The sequence below is a fragment of the Amphimedon queenslandica genome, unplaced genomic scaffold (assembly GCF_000090795.2).
Source record: "Amphimedon queenslandica unplaced genomic scaffold, v1.1 AMPQUscaffold_13507, whole genome shotgun sequence".
Taxonomy (NCBI): Eukaryota; Metazoa; Porifera; class Demospongiae; order Haplosclerida; family Niphatidae; genus Amphimedon; species Amphimedon queenslandica.
The window spans coordinates 563,383-581,023 of NW_003546257.1; the positions used below are offsets into that span (position 1 = coordinate 563,383).

At 37.1% G+C, this 17,641-nt stretch overlaps 3 protein-coding genes and 1 long non-coding RNA gene across 10 annotated transcripts; 1 reads left to right on the forward strand and 3 right to left on the reverse strand.

Annotated features, from left to right (window-relative positions):
- Positions 1-306: 306 nt before the first annotated feature.
- Positions 307-3,098, reverse strand: LOC109593742 (uncharacterized). Of its 6 annotated transcripts, XR_002191136.1 has the most exons (7): positions 2,931-2,993; positions 1,718-1,766; positions 1,572-1,668; positions 1,402-1,460; positions 885-916; positions 755-834; positions 307-478 (listed from the first exon to the last, which is right to left on the reverse strand). It is a non-coding gene; the product is annotated as an uncharacterized LOC109593742 (long non-coding RNA). The 6 variants fall into 6 exon arrangements; XR_002191134.1 differs by having other exon boundaries at positions 755-1,339; XR_002191133.1 differs by having other exon boundaries at positions 885-1,460.
- A 66-nt stretch (positions 3,099-3,164) lies between these two features.
- On the forward strand, positions 3,165-6,984 carry LOC100632652 (lysine--tRNA ligase-like). Of its 2 annotated transcripts, none has more exons than XM_020008774.1 (15): positions 3,165-3,290; positions 3,333-3,500; positions 3,586-3,639; positions 3,963-4,128; positions 4,239-4,332; positions 4,391-4,467; positions 4,593-4,811; positions 5,322-5,513; positions 5,649-5,750; positions 5,802-5,910; positions 6,005-6,158; positions 6,228-6,313; positions 6,389-6,515; positions 6,570-6,713; positions 6,778-6,984. In XM_020008774.1, exons 2-15 carry the CDS (start codon positions 3,342-3,344, stop codon positions 6,856-6,858), a joined length of 1,764 nt encoding a protein of 587 aa, XP_019864333.1. In that variant the 5' UTR covers positions 3,165-3,290; positions 3,333-3,341; the 3' UTR covers positions 6,859-6,984. The 2 variants fall into 2 exon arrangements, with proteins under 2 accessions (XP_019864333.1, XP_003383808.1); XM_003383760.3 differs by having other exon boundaries at positions 3,166-3,290; positions 3,413-3,500.
- A 112-nt stretch (positions 6,985-7,096) lies between these two features.
- Positions 7,097-9,561, reverse strand: LOC100641240 (protein FAM135B-like). The gene has a single exon (XM_003383827.3). It carries the CDS (start codon positions 9,492-9,494, stop codon positions 7,296-7,298), a length of 2,199 nt encoding a protein of 732 aa, XP_003383875.1. The 5' UTR covers positions 9,495-9,561; the 3' UTR covers positions 7,097-7,295.
- Positions 9,562-11,552: 1,991 nt separating this feature from the next.
- LOC100632780 (AFG3-like protein 2) lies at positions 11,553-17,635 on the reverse strand. Its single transcript, XM_003383761.3, has 16 exons — positions 17,434-17,635; positions 17,328-17,369; positions 16,093-16,325; positions 15,851-15,919; positions 15,662-15,795; positions 15,492-15,588; positions 15,372-15,442; positions 15,152-15,254; positions 14,886-15,023; positions 14,481-14,637; positions 14,267-14,396; positions 13,401-13,725; positions 13,262-13,342; positions 13,036-13,108; positions 12,919-12,965; positions 11,553-12,053 (listed from the first exon to the last, which is right to left on the reverse strand). Exons 1-16 carry the CDS (start codon positions 17,543-17,545, stop codon positions 11,646-11,648), a joined length of 2,220 nt encoding a protein of 739 aa, XP_003383809.1. The 5' UTR covers positions 17,546-17,635; the 3' UTR covers positions 11,553-11,645.
- Positions 17,636-17,641: the final 6 nt, after the last annotated feature.

Below are 17,641 nucleotides of genomic sequence, written 5' to 3' on the forward strand. Positions count from 1 at the left end.
ATTTAGCACTTTAATTTTTTATAACAAGCAATTGTGCATGTCTACCTATTGATGCCAAACAACAATCAAATTTAGACTGCTAACACACTTGAAAAAATTCTTCATTATAATCCAATTTCTGTAGTGAGCCAATGTGTAAAAACTCTCTTTTCCTGGATCAAAATGATCTTCCTTATAGACAGCTTTGACATTTCTGTTGCTGCATAGCATTGATAGATGTGTAGAATGATTTGCCATCAGTTCATATGGACTTCAATTGTGCTTGCATTATAATATGCTGCTGTATATTGCTGGTCATTCGCTGCATTTGTAAGACAATTTATGACAATTATTCTTATTAAAAAAGAACAATGTTTGTAATGTGATCTTGATGTCTTTTCACTCAAATATGAAGAGGGAAATACCACTTGAACTTGCTTGAATCTAAGACTTAATGATGACATCAGTCCTAAGCTTGGCATAACAAGATATGGAGACACTAAAAAGATAGAGAAACAGAAAGGACAAAAAAGAGGGAGTGAATTTAATGGTAATTCAAACTTGTAACACAAGTAATGATTGTCAGTACTCATCGGTAATGGGTTTGAGACATAATGATATAACTAGTCAATTGCATTCATGTATACATGTACTTGTGCTCTACTCAGTCAGTGAGTCAGTGACATAGACATGTGACAATTCAGTTCCATTACAATTAAAAAGTGTTCCATTCACTCAAATACATGTACATTACATACATGTATGTATCACATACCATTATGAATGCTTCAGCCCATCCAACAAGTACAGAAATTATATTAAATGTTCCATTGTTTGAGTTCATCTTGACACATCCTAATAAATACAAAAAAGAATAATTGAATGTACATAAAACAAGGTCTCACTGCTTCTTGATTATGAAAATAAGTGTAATTCACTTGTTGCGTTGTAATAATAAGAAATCAATTTACAAAACTCAACTGTAAATGTATGTGTTAACACACTTAATAATAACAGATGAGTTAGAGTGGAAGAGACAGTGAATATTAATAATGATGAAATTGATAAGCACAATATGTATGTGAGCAAGATGTGTGTGCGATTATAGACTTATCGATTGGGATAGTCGAGAGAATTGAATGAGAGTCGGATGAGAGTCTGATAGGAGATCGAAAGGAGGTCGAGCGTTGAGAATTTGAAGATGATGAGTGCTCGAGAATTTAGTCTAGCAGACTAGGACTAAGACTAAGACTAACTGAATTACAATTGGGTTCTTCCTTAAATAGTAGTGCATGTGGTTATTAAATTAAAGTTAAGTTATTAGTTGTAAATTATTATTGAAGTAAATTAACACTACACACTGTATTAAGAGAGCGAGACAGAGATAGTAATTTAAGTATACGATGCTGATGCTACACTTACTTCTTCAAATTAGGTATTTCTTTTATCATTAATTGGCAAGTATTTGTCTTTCCATTCTCCTGTACAATAAATGACACAATAAATTGCTGACCAAAAGACATATCCTACTCTCTTTACATGTACATGTGTGTATATATATGTAATGTACTATAGTGTGCATTGTGTCTTACCACAACGTTTGTTAGCATGTGTTTCTGTTCCCGCAATATTTGCCAGATATTTCAGCAAGTGCATTTGATGGGACCTCAACAGACAATGCAGTTATGCCTATAATAGTATTGTAATAATAACAATGCTGATGTATACAGCTGCTCACTTGCGCTAACGCGAGAAAGAGTGAAGACATGTGAGACTGAGAGGTATACCTAGAGAAGAAAAAAGAAAGAACAAGAGTTAGACATACAGTACACATATACATGAGGAGGAGAGAAAAGCAAAAGAGAGAAAGAGACATCAAGAGACAAAGATATACAAAATAGGTGTCAATTAAGGAACACAAAAATGAGGCAATGGATACATGTATTTTTAAAAAGGGAATAGTTTTGTGTTATGAACCTATAGTAACATTACAACATGCATTATGCAGCTTTACTAAACATTATAATACCATGTAGCAAATAATACTTAGACTACATGATTAATGACTGTGGAACTTCAATGCATAAATCATGAGGAATCGTCTGAGACCATACATGTACAAGTAACAATCACAATGACTACCATAGACAAGGCACTCTGGGCATAACTGTTATAATGGAGATTTCAATTGTAAGCAGTTACACTATTAATGATTTAATTTATAAAACTTTCAACAAAGCATTATTTCAGTTCAATTTATTTACCAAAAGTTTAGCTACTCAATAAACATTTTTGATAAGGCCTAAATGTTTTTTCCATGCTTAAAATTCATCCTATACAGGTATAATATTATAGTATAGGTAGGTGAAGCCAGATTATAGGTAAAACTAAATCAGGTACAATTATACTGTATCATCAGACCCATAACCCAATTATTGTACAATGACAACACAGTATAGACCTGTATAACAATTTCCAGGCCTGGTGGTCCCAAAGTAGTTTTAAAATGAGTACAAGTAGTGTGGTACCAATAGTATCTTCAATGTTCAAAGTACACAAAATTTTACATGCATTATGTAGCATGCATGGATTACTAGGTGTATTATGTCAGTGATACTATACAAGGAATAAATTGAACAAAAACGTAAAATTGAGTATTGCATTATCATTACCATTCAATTCTACTAGAAAATGCAAAATATTAAGGGCCCATTCCATTCAAATATATTACTAGATGGATCATGAGATGAAAAGCAGGCTACAGCTACATGTGTAGCTCCATAACAGTCATGTTAGCAATTATACATATACATTTATCATTGACTTATTATGCATTACAATTGAAATATCATCTGAATGATGACAAAGCATGATGTGGCACAATATTGCTGATGCATACTAGTCTAGTTCAGGCTCAGACATTATTTACACAATTGAATACATGTACAAACCAGGTGCTAGGCTGCAGGAAATCATCAGAGGTGAAGACTGAAGTTTTTAACATACCATCACCTTTATTGCAACCTTCATGTGGCTTGCTCCGATGCATAATGGCATACAGTACTAAAGGCCTTCTTTCTAGGGGCCATTCTTATAAATAAGGGGTTAAATTCAATACATAACTAGTTAATAACCGAAACTTTGTGATGGGAGGGTTCCGAACTTTTCCTATATATCTGACCAGAAAAGACAGTGTACGAACCGGGTGCACCCAGCTCAGTTCAGTCTGTGGCCACGTGTCTGTTCCTTCATAAAGAAAAGCTTTCTCTGGTGTTATTGATGGCAGACGAGGAGCCAAAGCTCAGCAAGAAGTGAATATACTTTTATGATTTGTTTAAATAGAGTGAGGATAGAGTTTGATAATGAAGAGACTGTTGTTGACAGGCCGCCGGACATGTTCCTCATCATTTCGTCACTTCTTCTCACCTTCTAGTGCTTTGAAGAGAAACCTCAAAGCTGAGAAGAAAGCCAAAGAGAAGGCAGAAAAGCAAGCAACTTTAGTAGAAGCAACTGAAAATGCTGTAAGAAGTTAAAATAGAAAGATTTTATATTTTTACACCTATATGTGTTTTAAAAGCTAAAGTATTATTATTATTATACTTTTAGTCAACCTCGTCGGCTAAGAAATCGGCTCTTGACAGTGAAAATATTGATCCTAATGTAAGTAATGGAGTAAATAATACCTAAAGAGAGTATCCAACGGCCCTATTGTGTGGATTTCTAGGAAGTCACGTTCAGCATACTTCAATAGCTTTCAATAGCTTTCAATCAATGTTTATACAGATGTGTTTTTATAACAACATTTATTATTGATAATATACAGAATATCCAGAACGTGACTTCCTAGAAATCCACACACTTGCAGCAGCTGAGATGGGGCCCGTTGGATACTCTCTGTAGGTATTATTTACTCTTGATGTAAGTAATGGAGTAAATATTATATCCATTGAGCTATTGTCCTGCCCTTGTTTCTGTCTCTCTAGCAATACTTTGCTTTGCGTAGTCAAGCCATACAAGCACTGAAAGAGACAGGGCCTCATCCTTATCCTCATAAATTTGCCGTTACCATTTCACTAACGGACTTCATTGAGCAGTTCAAAGACCTCAAGGATAGCGAGCAACTCCCAGACCTCTCCTTTAGCCTAGCAGGTGAATAAATCTTGTATTTATGGTTTATTTATATGTTTGTTGCACTTTTTGTTGTTTTTTTATTTATTTTTATTTATTTATATATATATATATTTATTTATTTATTTTAGGTCGTATTCATGCTAAAAGGGAGTCTGGGTCTAAGCTTATCTTCTATGATGTGAGAGGTGAAGGGGTTAAAATTCAAGTTATGTGTAATGCAAAGTTAGTGTCATAATTGATGGAAAAATGTACTCCGTTTAATAATTATAATTATAATTAGGTTCACGGATCAAAATTTTGAAGAATTACACAGTCAAATTAAAAGAGGAGACATAATCGGGATCACTGGTTTCCCTGGTAACTGATTATTATCATTATTATTATTATTATTATTATTATTATCATTATTATTATTATTATTATTATTATTATCATTATTATTATTATTATTAATTGTCCACGCCTCCTATCATCGCTCATAGGTAAAACGAAAATGGGAGAGTTGAGCATAATCCCACGTCAGGTCCAACTGCTCTCTCCTTGTCTTCACATGTTGCCTCACCTTCACTTTGGACTCAAAGACAAAGAGACACGCTTCAGACAGCGTTACCTTGATTTGATCATCAATGGTAACGTACGAGACAAGTTTATACTTCGGGCCAGATTGATAACATACTTAAGGAGGTTCATGGACGAATTAGGTGAGGGTTTGTCAGAAATTGAGGGTGATTCTTTTTGATATACATGCATGTATATGTTCTTATGTCATGTAGAAAGTTTGAGCTGATTTAGATCAAGTTTGGATTTTTTATGAATTTTTTAAAATTGCTCCAAAATTTTGCCAAAAATGAAAAAGAGAGATTTCCCCATTTTTATAACATTCCCTGATACATATACATGTTCTTATGTTGTGTAGAAAGTTTGAGCTGATTCCGATCAATTTTGGATTTTTTATGAGTTTTTAAAGTTACTCAAAAATCAGGTCAAAATCCCTGTACTATATATAGTACAGGGATTTTGGCCAAATTTTGTCAAAAATGAAAAGGAGAGAATTTTCCATTTTTATAACTTTTCATAATACATATACATGTTCTTATATCATGTAGAAAGTTTTAGCTGATTTGGATCAAGTTTGGACTTTTTGTGAATTTTAAAGTTACTCCAAATGCTATTTATTGCTTATTACATATCATTGTGTATTATATCGGCAGGATTCCTCGAGGTTGAGACTCCTATGATGAATATGATAGCAGGTGGTGCTTCGGCTAAACCGTTTGTAACGCATCACAACGACCTTGACATGGACCTCTACATGAGGGTAGCTCCTGAGCTCTACCACAAGATGCTCATCGTTGGAGGAATTGACAGAGTCTATGAGGTTGGAAGACAATTTAGAAATGAAGGTGAGATTGGAGAAGGAAAGAACTAATGATTAAAAAATAAAATAAAAATGAAAATAATAAAAAATATTTATTTTAAAACAATTTTAAAACTAACTGACATCCTTTTAATAATCTAATTTTTTTATTATTAAAAAGGTATTGATCTGACTCATAACCCTGAGTTCACTACATGCGAGTTTTACATGGCCTATGCTGATTATAATGACCTCATCAACATCACTGAACAACTTGTATCTGGTATAATACGACACATTATTATTAATAGTTATTAAGTTGCTTCCTTATTAGGAATGGTGTTTGAGGTGACTGGTGGGTACAATGTGACGTATCATCCTAACGATGATGATCCTTCGCAGGAATTTAAAGTTGATTTCTCTCCGCCATTTAGGAAAGTGAAGTATGTCAAATAGACTGAGGACATACTGTACAAGTTATTTATATTTTTTATTGTTCTTCTCTCTCTTTATTCTTCCCCCCTCACTTTCTTTTAGAATGATACCAGAGTTAGAGAAGCAGCTCAATGTTACGTTTCCTAAACCAGATACTTTCCACACTGAGGAATTCCGTCAGTTTCTTGATGATCTTTGCACTAAGAATAACGTCGATTGCTCGCCTCCTCGTACCTCGTCAAGACTCCTTGACAAAGTGAGGAAAGACCATTTTGTTTCACTACTAATAACAATTATGTTTATTTAATTATTATTATTATACCAGCTGGTAGGAGACTACATTGAAGTCAATTGCATCAATCCAACTTTCATAATGGAGCACCCACAAATAATGAGTCCACTAGCTAAATGGTATTGCAGTATTTATTCACTACTGGACAAGATATGAATCTTCCTTCTTTGTTTCTCTTCCTCCTCTCTCTCTAGGCATCGATCAATCCCTGGGCTGACAGAAAGGTTTGAACTGTTTGTGTGTCAGAAAGAGATTTGTAATGCTTACACTGAGTTGAATGATCCTGTCGTACAGAGATCTACTTTTGAACAACAAGCAAAGGTTAAATAATAGTACACATTTTAATAATGATAATAATAGCAATCATATTAACAGGATAAGGAAGCTGGTGATGATGAAGCACAAATGGTTGATGAGAACTTTTGTACTGCTCTTGAGTATGGACTCCCGCCCACTGGTGGGTGGGGCATGGGAATAGACCGTCTAACCATGTTCCTCACTGATTCTGCTAATATCAAGGTATACTGAACAATGGATCCATTATCACCAGTAGTGATGGTCAAAACAATCTTTTTACTTGTAGGAAGTATTGTTCTTTCCAGCCATGAAACCAAAGGACGACAAAGAGAGACCAGCTGAAGTCACTCCGCCTCAAACTAAATGAACCGCTAATAATTTAATGAATAATTAATTATTAATGAATATTAGTTGGCTTCTGTTTGATTGTCTCAATGTCTTCTAATTGCCGAGAATTGGTCCATTAATTGTGGATATAAAATCATGATAATTGTGTTTACCTGACAAACATTCCTTACAGTATCTGTCCTCTGAAAATTTATCACTTTTGATGAGGTGGAACATTATTCGTTAAGGATCCTTAAAATTCATAAAAAATTCAAACTTGATCTGAATCAGTTCAAAATGATTTTTTACAAATTAATAATACATTAAACCATTAAATAATAATAATACATTAAACCATTAAATAATAATAATGCCAGTAACGATGATACAAAATAAGTTCCATGAGAATGTTAACATGAGAGAGTTAAAAATTACATCAAGACTGCGTGGGCGTATGATACACAATGAGAGCTGACGTTACACAAAGTACCTTGCAATGTGACACAGTACCAGTTTCTCAACAAACAACTCGTTATCAAGCATTGCTATATGAGCTGCTCGTCCTATCACTGAATGGGCTGAGGTGGGGAGAGCATGGTGGACAGTAACACGGGTTAAATTCACTCCAAACTGTTCCATGGACGTCATCATACGACTAGCCATCTCCTCATGGACCTTGTCTAGAGCAGTGGTTCCCTCTCCCCCGGTACACAGACGAGCTGATTGAAACGGCACGTACTTGTCTTGAGGAGAAGAGAGCAACATGACATGTCTGAAGCACTCAAAAGTCTGAGCCTCGCTCAGCTGGTATAGGAATGTATCTCTGAGGTTCGGCGAGTCTTTTAGGGAGAGTTGTAGGAGAGACTGGGACTGGTACCACTTTCTGACGAGCCACATCCCAGCACTAACCATACCTGTCTGATACTGTGTGCCTAAGTGAGGGCCGCATATTGAGAGCAAGAAATGAAAGGAGGGGATGAGGTGAGCAATGGCTGGTCGAGTTATGAGAGACCGGACTACTATACCGCCGAGAGAGTGGGCGAGGAAGCTTATGTGGGTTGGTGGGTGTGACATACCTAGTAGCTTAGAGAGGAGTTCGTCCTGAAGTTTGTCAGTCATTATGTTAAAGTCTGTAAAAGTGTCCAGCTGGTTAGCTTGTGACATTAGGAACTCAATCTTCTGATGAGGGAGGGCTAGCTCAAGGTATGTTCGATAAAGGCGGAGGTCAAACTGGTTGCCTTGGAGACCGTGGACACACACCACCAGGTGTCGAGCTTGGGGTGCTACCTGTCTCCGTTGACGACGGTTGCCTGGCAACGCCCTTAGGAGATAAGGCGAGAGTTGATCTTGAAAATTGTAGCGTTTCTCAGGATCATTGTCAGCCACACCCCCTCTCCTCGTCAACCAGGGACACACCTCCACAAACACTATACTGGCGTTAGATGAAGTCTCAATATTCTCAATGCAGTGAAGAGGAGGTAGGTTAGTTAACCCTTTACGAGTCTGGGCAGCCATATTTGATATCCACTGAGAGTTGGAATGATCAACATGACTCTTTCCTTTGCTGTCATGATTATCATCTGACCACAGGAAGGACTTCTTAATGTATTTCAACTTCTCTTTGTGGGCAGTCACTAACAAATGATCTATTGTGTCAGGATGGCTCAGGGCGGAATTACAGAACCACTCCCACGTTGCTTGCAGCTGTAGTGACAGCGAGACCATATGCACCTTACACTCTTCCTCTATCTCATCAAGAGTCACCCCCTCTTCATACGGGCCGCTAGAAGTTGCTTGAGACAAGTCTTCAACCCCACTCATCTTTTGAAAGTCTTGTCTGAGACTGTCCCGTGCCAGCGTCAACACATCAGCTATTGATTGATGCACCTGTCGAGCTCTCCTAACCTGCTCAGTAGGTGCTGAATATACAGCTGCAGGATCACTTCTATCGCTGCCTACCAATGAAAATGGCGGCGATGAACAGCCACCAAATAATAGTGTGCTATATGATATGGGAGGGGTCAATCTGGGTGTGGCTTGATTCAAAAACCAACTCCGCCTACGTCCTAGTGCTGGTTCTTCAGTGATGGGTGTGTCAGGAGATATGGAATATAACGATGCGTGGGCAGTGATACCAATGGAAGCCATATGGAAGTAATCAAAAATGACCGGCCAATGACAATGCAGGCCACGCCTCCAATCAAGAGTGAGGCTTAGGGTCCGAGTGGCTACTTTATCAAAAGTTGTTGGGTCCGAGGGAAGTTCCTCCTCTCCATTGAACATTAGATCCAGCGTGAGGGTCAGTTGAGATGGTACGTATACCTCAGTGTGGTCTGTTCGTATTGGATAAACATATTTAAAAAGGAAATACTCTCCCAAGACAAAGGACTGGTCGGTGTACTCTATGAGACAGGTCTGAGTGATGAATCTGTCCTCTAGTTTTGTCGCTCCGGGGTACGTGTGTTCTGAGAGGCCGTTCAGTTCTGTCCTGAAGGTCCCTCTACGTGGCCTTGAATGAGCCGAACCAAATATATCTTTAACCTCAAGGGGAGAGGCCGTCCCTTTTTGAAGGGAGTCAGACAGACGACATGATATGTAATAGTGGCCTCTTTTGAAGAGGTCAATGTTAACGAGAGGAGAAAGAGAGACGAGGACCCGTCCTTCTACTGTAGGCATATTGAGTGACTGACACTAAAATGGCCTTTGCCTTTCCCTAAAATTAATAACTTTAATAACTAGAATCACTAAACTTAATAAGCCGTCTGCGCATGCGTACTATTAATTCCCGCGTACTCGCTGGCCCCAACGCTACCTACAGTCATTGGGGTGGCCTCCAAAAGAAAAGGCCATACTTGGCAACTGATACAAATTGAATTAGGCTATTGCAAGTATTACAGCAATGATGCAATAGCTAGCACTTTTGCACACGCTACGTGACATCAATTATTATGATTAGTTGATTAAAGAAGCTTCATTCAACTAGAAAAAATAAAACCGTATGATGAGGAAAAAAAATAACTCTTAGACTGATCAAACTAATCAAACTTAAGAACTAGCAAAATCATTAATAAACTTTTGCACTAAAAAACAAATAAACAACCTATAAAGTCTATTCTACTAAGAGTCACTGGTGCATGGATGCAGTCACAAAATTTCTAAAAACTATAGATCTTTATAGCATTTCCTTCAAAATCAACAACCCAGAGTCTTCCGTCTGAAGCAACAGCAACATCAGATGCACCAACCAATCCGTGTAGAGTTTTGATGACACTTCCCTTACTGAGGCTCATCACGACAACCTTTCCAAGGCCTTTTCGCCTCTCAGTTACATAAAGGTTGTCACCATTGATGTGTATTCCTTCTAAGCTATGTATCTTTACAGGAACTTTAATTTTTTTAATAATGTTTCCACATTTATTGAAGACTATTATCGTATTAGTATAGTAGTCACCAACATAAAGGTTGCCTTGTTTATCAAACTGAATCTTACGCAAGTATCCAGCCTTTCCAAGAAAGATAGAGTGAGATTTTGTCCCATCACGATTAAATACTTGTATACGACCAGTCCTCCATTCAGTGGCATACATGATGTCATTTTGATCGACAGCAACTCCAACTGGTTCCTTTGAATATTGAACTCCAAGAAGTTCCCCACTAGTTGAAAAACTGTATATTTCACGTCTATGATTAGTAACTAGGACTTTGTTCCCTTCAACAAAGAGACCAGTAGGATTTCCAGAGGGTATTCTAAACTTTCTAAGTACTTTTCCTTGCAAGTTCAAGACAATGATGTTACGTGTTCCATACTCTGTCACAAATACTTCTTTGTCGACAATTTGAATGTAAAACGGTCGTGAGAAGGTGCCTGGTACCCTTGACACTCCCTGTTCACTTGCATCAAAATCAATATCTAGAAGATTCATTTTCTTATCCTTTGATTGTGGGAAACTATTTCGGTCGACAGATTCAATGGCACTAGATGGTGCCTGGTTTCCATTTCTGTCTGCATTATCTGTCTCGAATAAAGGCTCTGCAGCATACTCTCCATTATTGAGCTGAGACTTTTGCATGAGCTCATCTTTATCGGGCCATTGAGCATATGCTGCAGCTGCAAAAAGGACTAGTATTATCACCTGATTGAAATTCATCATGAGTAACTGATGACAGTGTGAGCTGCTGCCTTCAGTTTTATAGAGCAAAAAACAGGAAGTGGTTATTGTTTCCTGTTTACCAAAAACTCTCTCTTCTCTTCTAGCAGCTGTTCTTGTTGATTGGTAAGCCCTTGAAATGAGGTCTCTCACACACACGTACTACTAAATACTATTCCAGCTAAAGTGGTTAGGCTCTGACAGATGGTCCAGCCAAAGATACCATACAGACATTGCAGAACTATGGATACCCTACATCATTGCTAAAGCATTGGATTTGGTGGTTACTCACAACAGCTGTGGAGTAATTGAATTATGAATCACGATGGAGCTATAGCAAATTAGCAACCAATAGGTTCTAGAGCTTTGGATACCATATACATATACATCCCAGTAAAATACACTTTAGGATGTAGGAAATAATTAGTGCACCCACAATAACCAGTCTCACCATGATAAACAATTATAATATTACTCATAGATATCTGATTGAGTTTACTATAGCTACATGTATTACTTTATTAATATAATAACTATAGTCTAGAGTTCTATTAGAATATTCAGATATCTATGATAAAAGGGACAGTTTAAATTATCTGTTGACTGTATGACAAAATAATTGAGACACTTAGCGTGATAATAAATTAAGTTTACTTATGGGACAGTTATATCTATATCATCATGATGCTGCATCTGGTGAAACAGTAGCTCCACCTCCTCCTCCATCTTTCATTCCTTCTAAACCTTTTGGTAGACTAGTGTCTTCATCAAGAGACCCAGTTCCTTCCACAAACTCCTCGTAAGTTGATTTCTCTGGGAAAGGCCTTGGGCCTAAAAGTTCTATCATATCTTCACGTTGAAGAACCTCTTGCTGTAATAATCTCTCGGCCACTTTGACGACAGACTCTCTCTTCTCTTCTAACAGCTGTATCGTTGATTGGTAAGCTCTTGAAATGAGGTCTCTTGCTTGATCGTCTATCAGTTGAGCTGTTGCTTCGCTGTAAGGTTTCTCAAACATTTGGTCGCCTTCACCGGGAAGGTCAAAGGAAACCTGACCAACCTCATCATTCATACCATATTTGGCAATCTAAAAATATATATAAAATTAAAAAATAAGTGTAGAAACCAAGGTGATCATGTGTACACAAGTCCTGTGAGATAACTGGTCAAGAGCATAGCCCGAGACCACTTATCACTTGTTTGAGGTGGGGATACCATGGATGCATAGTGTAGCCAGAGCCATAAAAATAATTGCTAAAAGGAAAGTAATTATAGTATAATTAGTGAAATATGCAGCACGCTTGAAACTAATAGCAACCAATTAAAAATAATAGGCTCTAAAATTTTGGATGCCATATACATCTATCAAGAGCTAAAAGGTTTGAAACTTGATACTGTTACATGAACGTGGAGTTGACCCAGTAAAGTGGTTAAAGTGGTTAGGCTTCGATCCAGCCAAAACACATTAAAGATGCAGAACTATGGATACCCTACATCATTGCTAAAGGATTGGATCTGGGGTTACTCTCAACAGCTGTGGAGTAATTGAATTATGTACCAGGATGGAGCTAATAGCAATTAATTAGAATAATAGGTTCTACAACTTTGGATACCATATACATACAAGTACGCCTATCAAGAGCTAAAGGTTTCCTGCTACATGCACATGGAGCTATATCCCAGTAAAATACAATGTAAGATGTAGCAAATAATAAGTAAATGTGCAATAATAATTGTAAAGGCTAAAATTTTAAATACCATATACATGTACATCTATTGAGGGCTACACTGGTTTGTAACATTATACCAGGTATGTGCAGCTGCCTCCCAGTAACATGTGGTATACGATGGAGCCAATTAGAATTAGAACACAATACACTAAAGTACGTGTACATGTGTATCACTAAAAGACACAACGGTATTGTGATAAGATAGTACAGTTAATAGTTTACTTGTGAATAAGCCATTCCTGTCACCTTTTTAAGGTCATCATGAGCTCCTAAATGATAATAATAATAATAAGAAGAAGAAGAAGAAGAATTCGTTTGTTTTGTTTGTTTCTTGTTTACCTGTTGTTATTCTACCAAAAAACACTTGCTCGCTGGCTCTGCCGCCTAGAATCATGCACATTCTGTCAAACAGCTGGAGAGGGAGAGAGAGAGAGAGAGGGAGAGAAAGAGGTAGAAATGAAAGCTCTAGAGCTAAGGACAGTATATTATGTACACATGTACATTGCAGAAATGACCATGAACATAATGTACATGTACATGTACATGTATGTGTGTATATAAGTACCTCTTCAGTTGTGTAGATGTGTTGTTCTCTTGGTAGATATTGAGCATAACCAAGTCCCTTACCTCTTGGTATTATAGAAACCTACATATACATATATATGTACATTAATTGTGATATTATATATTCTGTCTCTCTTTACTTTCATTAATGGGTCAGCGTATCTCATGAACCAACCCACCACAGCATGTCCAGCCTCATGGTAAGCGATGACTTTCTTTTCCTCTGGTTGTATGACTAGTGTCTTCTTCTCCAGTCCTCCTATCACTCGTTCAATGGCTTGTTCAAAGTGAGTCATAAGGACGTCAGTGGCTAAATACCGAGCAGCTATGAGAGCTGCTTCATTGCAGACGTTAGCAACATCAGCACCAGTGAATCCTGGAGTACGGGCGGCAAGCTTCCTAGCTAGATCATCAATGTTTAGACTTGTTTTGATTGGTTTGAGATGCACACGAAATATTGAAGCTCTATAGGAGAATGGGCAATGATGTGTTAGCACAAAAATGATAAAACCATTTTTTGAATATTGGCCAATTTTAAAATGGCCATAACTTGAAAATTTTTTGTCGGAATCGCCTCAAACTTTCTACACAGCATAAGTACATCAATATGAATCAGGAAATGTAATAAAAATTAGGGGTGATTTTGGAGCCATTTTTCAGAAAAAACCATGGGCTATAGTACAGGGAATTTTTCAGAAATTGGCTTGTTTTTTAAAATGGCTGTAACTCGAAAAATTCTTGTCGGAATCACCTCAAACTTTCTACACAGCATAAGAACATCAATATGTATCAGAAAATGTAATAAAAATTGGGGGTGATTTCAGAGCCATTTTTTGGAAAAAACCATGGGCTATAGTACAGGGATTTTTTCATAAATTGGCTCATTTTTTAAAATGGCCATAACTCGAAAAATTCTTGTCGGAATCACCTCAAACTTTCTACATAGCATAAGGACATCAATATGTATCAGAAAATGTAATAGTTGGTACATGTGTAGGTGCCATACCTTCCCTTGATGTCAGGTGGTGGTAAGTATATTTGTCTGTCAAAGCGACCCGGCCTCATCAGTGCAGGGTCAAGGACATCAGGTCTGTTAGTACCAGCCAGCACAACAACATTAGTAGTTGTATTGAAACCTAATGTATAGGTATACATACATGTACATATATATATACACATGTAATTATGATGAATATACTTATCTACATTGATCTCCTTACCGTCCATCTCCACTAGCAGCTGGTTGAGTGTATTTTCTCTTTCATCGTGTCCGCCAAAACTTCCCTTCCTCCCTCTTGCCCTACCCACAGCATCAATCTCGTCAATGAATATGATACAGGGAGCATTCTTCCTCGCTTGAGAGAAGAGATCTCTTACCTAAACAGAATTAATTAAATCCTTGAGTTATGGACATTTTAAAAGATCGGCCAATTTCAAAAAATACCCTGTACTATAGCCCATGCTTTTTTCCAAGAAATGGCTCTGAAATCACCCACAATTTTTATTATATTTTCTGATATATATTGATGTCCTTATGCTACGTAAAGTACTAAGCTGGTATCATAAAGTGGAGTCCTGATCATTATCACTATTATTATTATTATTATTAAACAGCTGCCGCTTACTCTGGCAGGTCCAACTCCAACGAACATCTCCAGGAACTCAGACCCTGATATACTGAGGAAAGGCACTCCGGCCTCACCAGCTGTTGCTTTAGCTAGCAGCGTCTTACCAGTACCAGGAGGACCACTGAGAATAGCACCCTGTAATAGTAAAAAGAAATGACAATTACATGTACATGTACACACACAATACATGTACATGTACATGTATAGTATATATAATGGTACTAAAGGTACATGTGTATAGGAATAGGTTGGTGTGAATATACTTTTGGTATTTTAGCTCCGAGATCAAGATACTGTTTGGGATTTTTCAAGAAGTTGACAAACTCCATTATTTCAACTTTGGCTTCTTCACAGCCAGCGACATCACTACAATGAGAGTATTAGGAGAAAATTAATTGAAAAATAAAATTAAAATGTAACAAATAATCTTACAGCTATACATGTAATTCAATAAATTTTTAAATTAAAAATTGACTGACTGACCCAAATTTGGTCTTAATGTTAGTTTCCTTGTTAATGAACTTAGCTGTTGATTGTCCCACACCAAATATACCCTAATTAATAATAATGATGATAATAATAAAAAGGGTGTGGTTAACTTACACCACGCCCACCTCCACTACCAGAAGTCAACCTCCGACTGAAGTAGAAGATTGCCCCAAGAACAAGCATAGAGGGAATCAACTTTATGACCTCTTTACTGAAAATGGAGAAAAAATATTGACAATTAATAAAATTACAGTACGCCCCCACATATTGCTTTTATAACTTACAGTAGATTAGCTTCAGCTACATAAACCACAGGGATGTGGTTAGCTGGAGTCACTCCTAACTCATTCTGAGCTTGTTCAAGATTCCTCTCAAATGAGTCGACACTGCCAATATTAAATTTCAGAGAGCTTCGTTTCTATATGTAGTACAAGTGATATGGGGGTGGGGTCAGTAGTTAAGTAATAACTTACACCAGTCAAATGGCCACTGTGTAAATACACCCGTACTATACTGCGATTGACAACCTCAAGGTGATCAACCTAAGGAGGAAGAGTGCCGTTAATAAGCATGTACATATTGGTTTTAAAATGGTGGAGTTTTTAATTAATGGAAAATGAGAAAGCACCAAAATCTAATCCATCAAACAGTCTCACTTATCTTCCTAATCCCTCCCCCTCTCTCTCTCACCTCTCCCCCTCCCCCTCTCTCTCACCTCTCCCGTCTCAAGGTATCTAGTACGAAACTCTTGCCACGATATTTCTTGACCGTCAGACGAACGAAAGAGGAAATACCCTCCAGCTACAGCAATGATAAGAGAGAGCCACATTCCCCTGTGCTCTGGCTTCATGATCTCCTCTAGCCAGTTCTTGTTCATCCAGTCTCCTCTTCCTTTGTTATTCGGAGAACCTCCTGAGGAACCGGAACTCTCACTGTTGCCCTTCCCTCCTAATTAAAAATGCAGTTTATTAATATAATATCAAAATGAACTACAACCTTTATGAATTTAAGACAGTCTCAACTAGACGGCAAGGGTTACATTAGGGTTTCCCACAGGTTTTTGGCATAGTGCTCAGCATCTTAATGGTAGATTTTTTAGTCCCTGTACTAAACTGTAGAGTACAAGGATCTTGGCCATATTTTGTCAAAAATTAAAAGGAGAGAATTTCCCATTTTAATAACTTTTCCTGATACATATACATGTTCTTATGTTGTGTAGAAAGTTTGAGCTGATTCCGATCAAGTTTGGATTTTTTATGAACTTTTAAAGTTACTCAAAAATCGGGCCAAAGTCCCTGTACTATAGTACAGGGATTTTGGCCAAATTTCATCAAAAATGAAAAGTAGAAAATTCTCCATTTTTATAACTTTTCCTAATACATATACATGTTCTTATGTTGCATAGAAAGTTTGAGCTGATTCCGATCAAATTTAGATTTTTTTCTACGAATTTTTAAAGTTGCTCCAAAATCAGGCCAAAGTCCCTGTACTATAGTACAGGGATTTTGGCCAAATTTCGTCAAAAATGAAAAGTAGAAAATTCTCCATTTTTATAACTTTTCCTAATACATATACATGTTCTTATGTTGCATAGAAAGTTTGAGCTGATTCCGATCAAATTTGGATTTTTTACAAATTTTTAAAGTTGCTCCAAAATCAGGCCAAAGTCCCTGTACTATAGTACAGGGATTTTGGCCAAATTTCACCAAAAATGAAAAGTAGAAAATTCTCCATTTTTATAATGTTTCCTGATAGATATACATGTTCTTATGTTGCGCAGAAAGTTTGAGCTGATTCCAATCAAGTTTGGCTTTTTTATAAATTTTCAAAGTTGCTCCATGCTACTTAGCATGTGCTTAGTAAGAAACCCTGGGGCTACATACATGTACATTAATAACAAGCAGTGCGTTACTTTAAAACCCCTCCCACCTCAAATACTCTAAGCAATACCTTTCGATTCTTTCTGTCGCCCCAATTTAAACCTTTCAAATCCTAAAAATACAATAATTATATATGTTATACATATATGCCAATTCCCAATGTTATTATTCTATACCTTTATTTGAGTAATTCCTCAATGAAATAGCATTCCGTCTCAGAGTAGGGATTAGAAGGACACGAGGCAGCAGTCCTGGCTGCCTCAGCCCAAGAGAAAGATACGAGAGCATCTTGTTGATGATATTTCTTTCTATTATTTCATTAAGTTACATAACCTCCATCTTGCATCAGTGCAAAAAGTTGTGGGTGTGGTTTTTATAATATAG

Coding starts and splice junctions, on each gene's coding strand:
- LOC100632780 (XM_003383761.3), bottom strand. CDS start 17,545: ATGCTCTCGTATCTTTCTCTTGGGCTGAGGCAGCCAGGACTGCTGCCT. Junction 14,638..14,885: donor TTGGAGTTGGACCTGCCAGA/GTAAGCGGCAGC, acceptor AATTCTGTTTAG/GTAAGAGATCTCTTCTCTCA. Junction 14,397..14,480: donor GCTGCTAGTGGAGATGGACG/GTAAGGAGATCA, acceptor CCTATACATTAG/GTTTCAATACAACTACTAAT.
- LOC100641240 (XM_003383827.3), bottom strand. CDS start 9,494: ATGCCTACAGTAGAAGGACGGGTCCTCGTCTCTCTTTCTCCTCTCGTT.
- LOC100632652 (XM_020008774.1), top strand. CDS start 3,342: ATGAAGAGACTGTTGTTGACAGGCCGCCGGACATGTTCCTCATCATTT. Junction 4,129..4,238: donor CCTCTCCTTTAGCCTAGCAG/GTGAATAAATCT, acceptor TATTTATTTTAG/GTCGTATTCATGCTAAAAGG. Junction 6,714..6,777: donor CTGATTCTGCTAATATCAAG/GTATACTGAACA, acceptor TTTTACTTGTAG/GAAGTATTGTTCTTTCCAGC.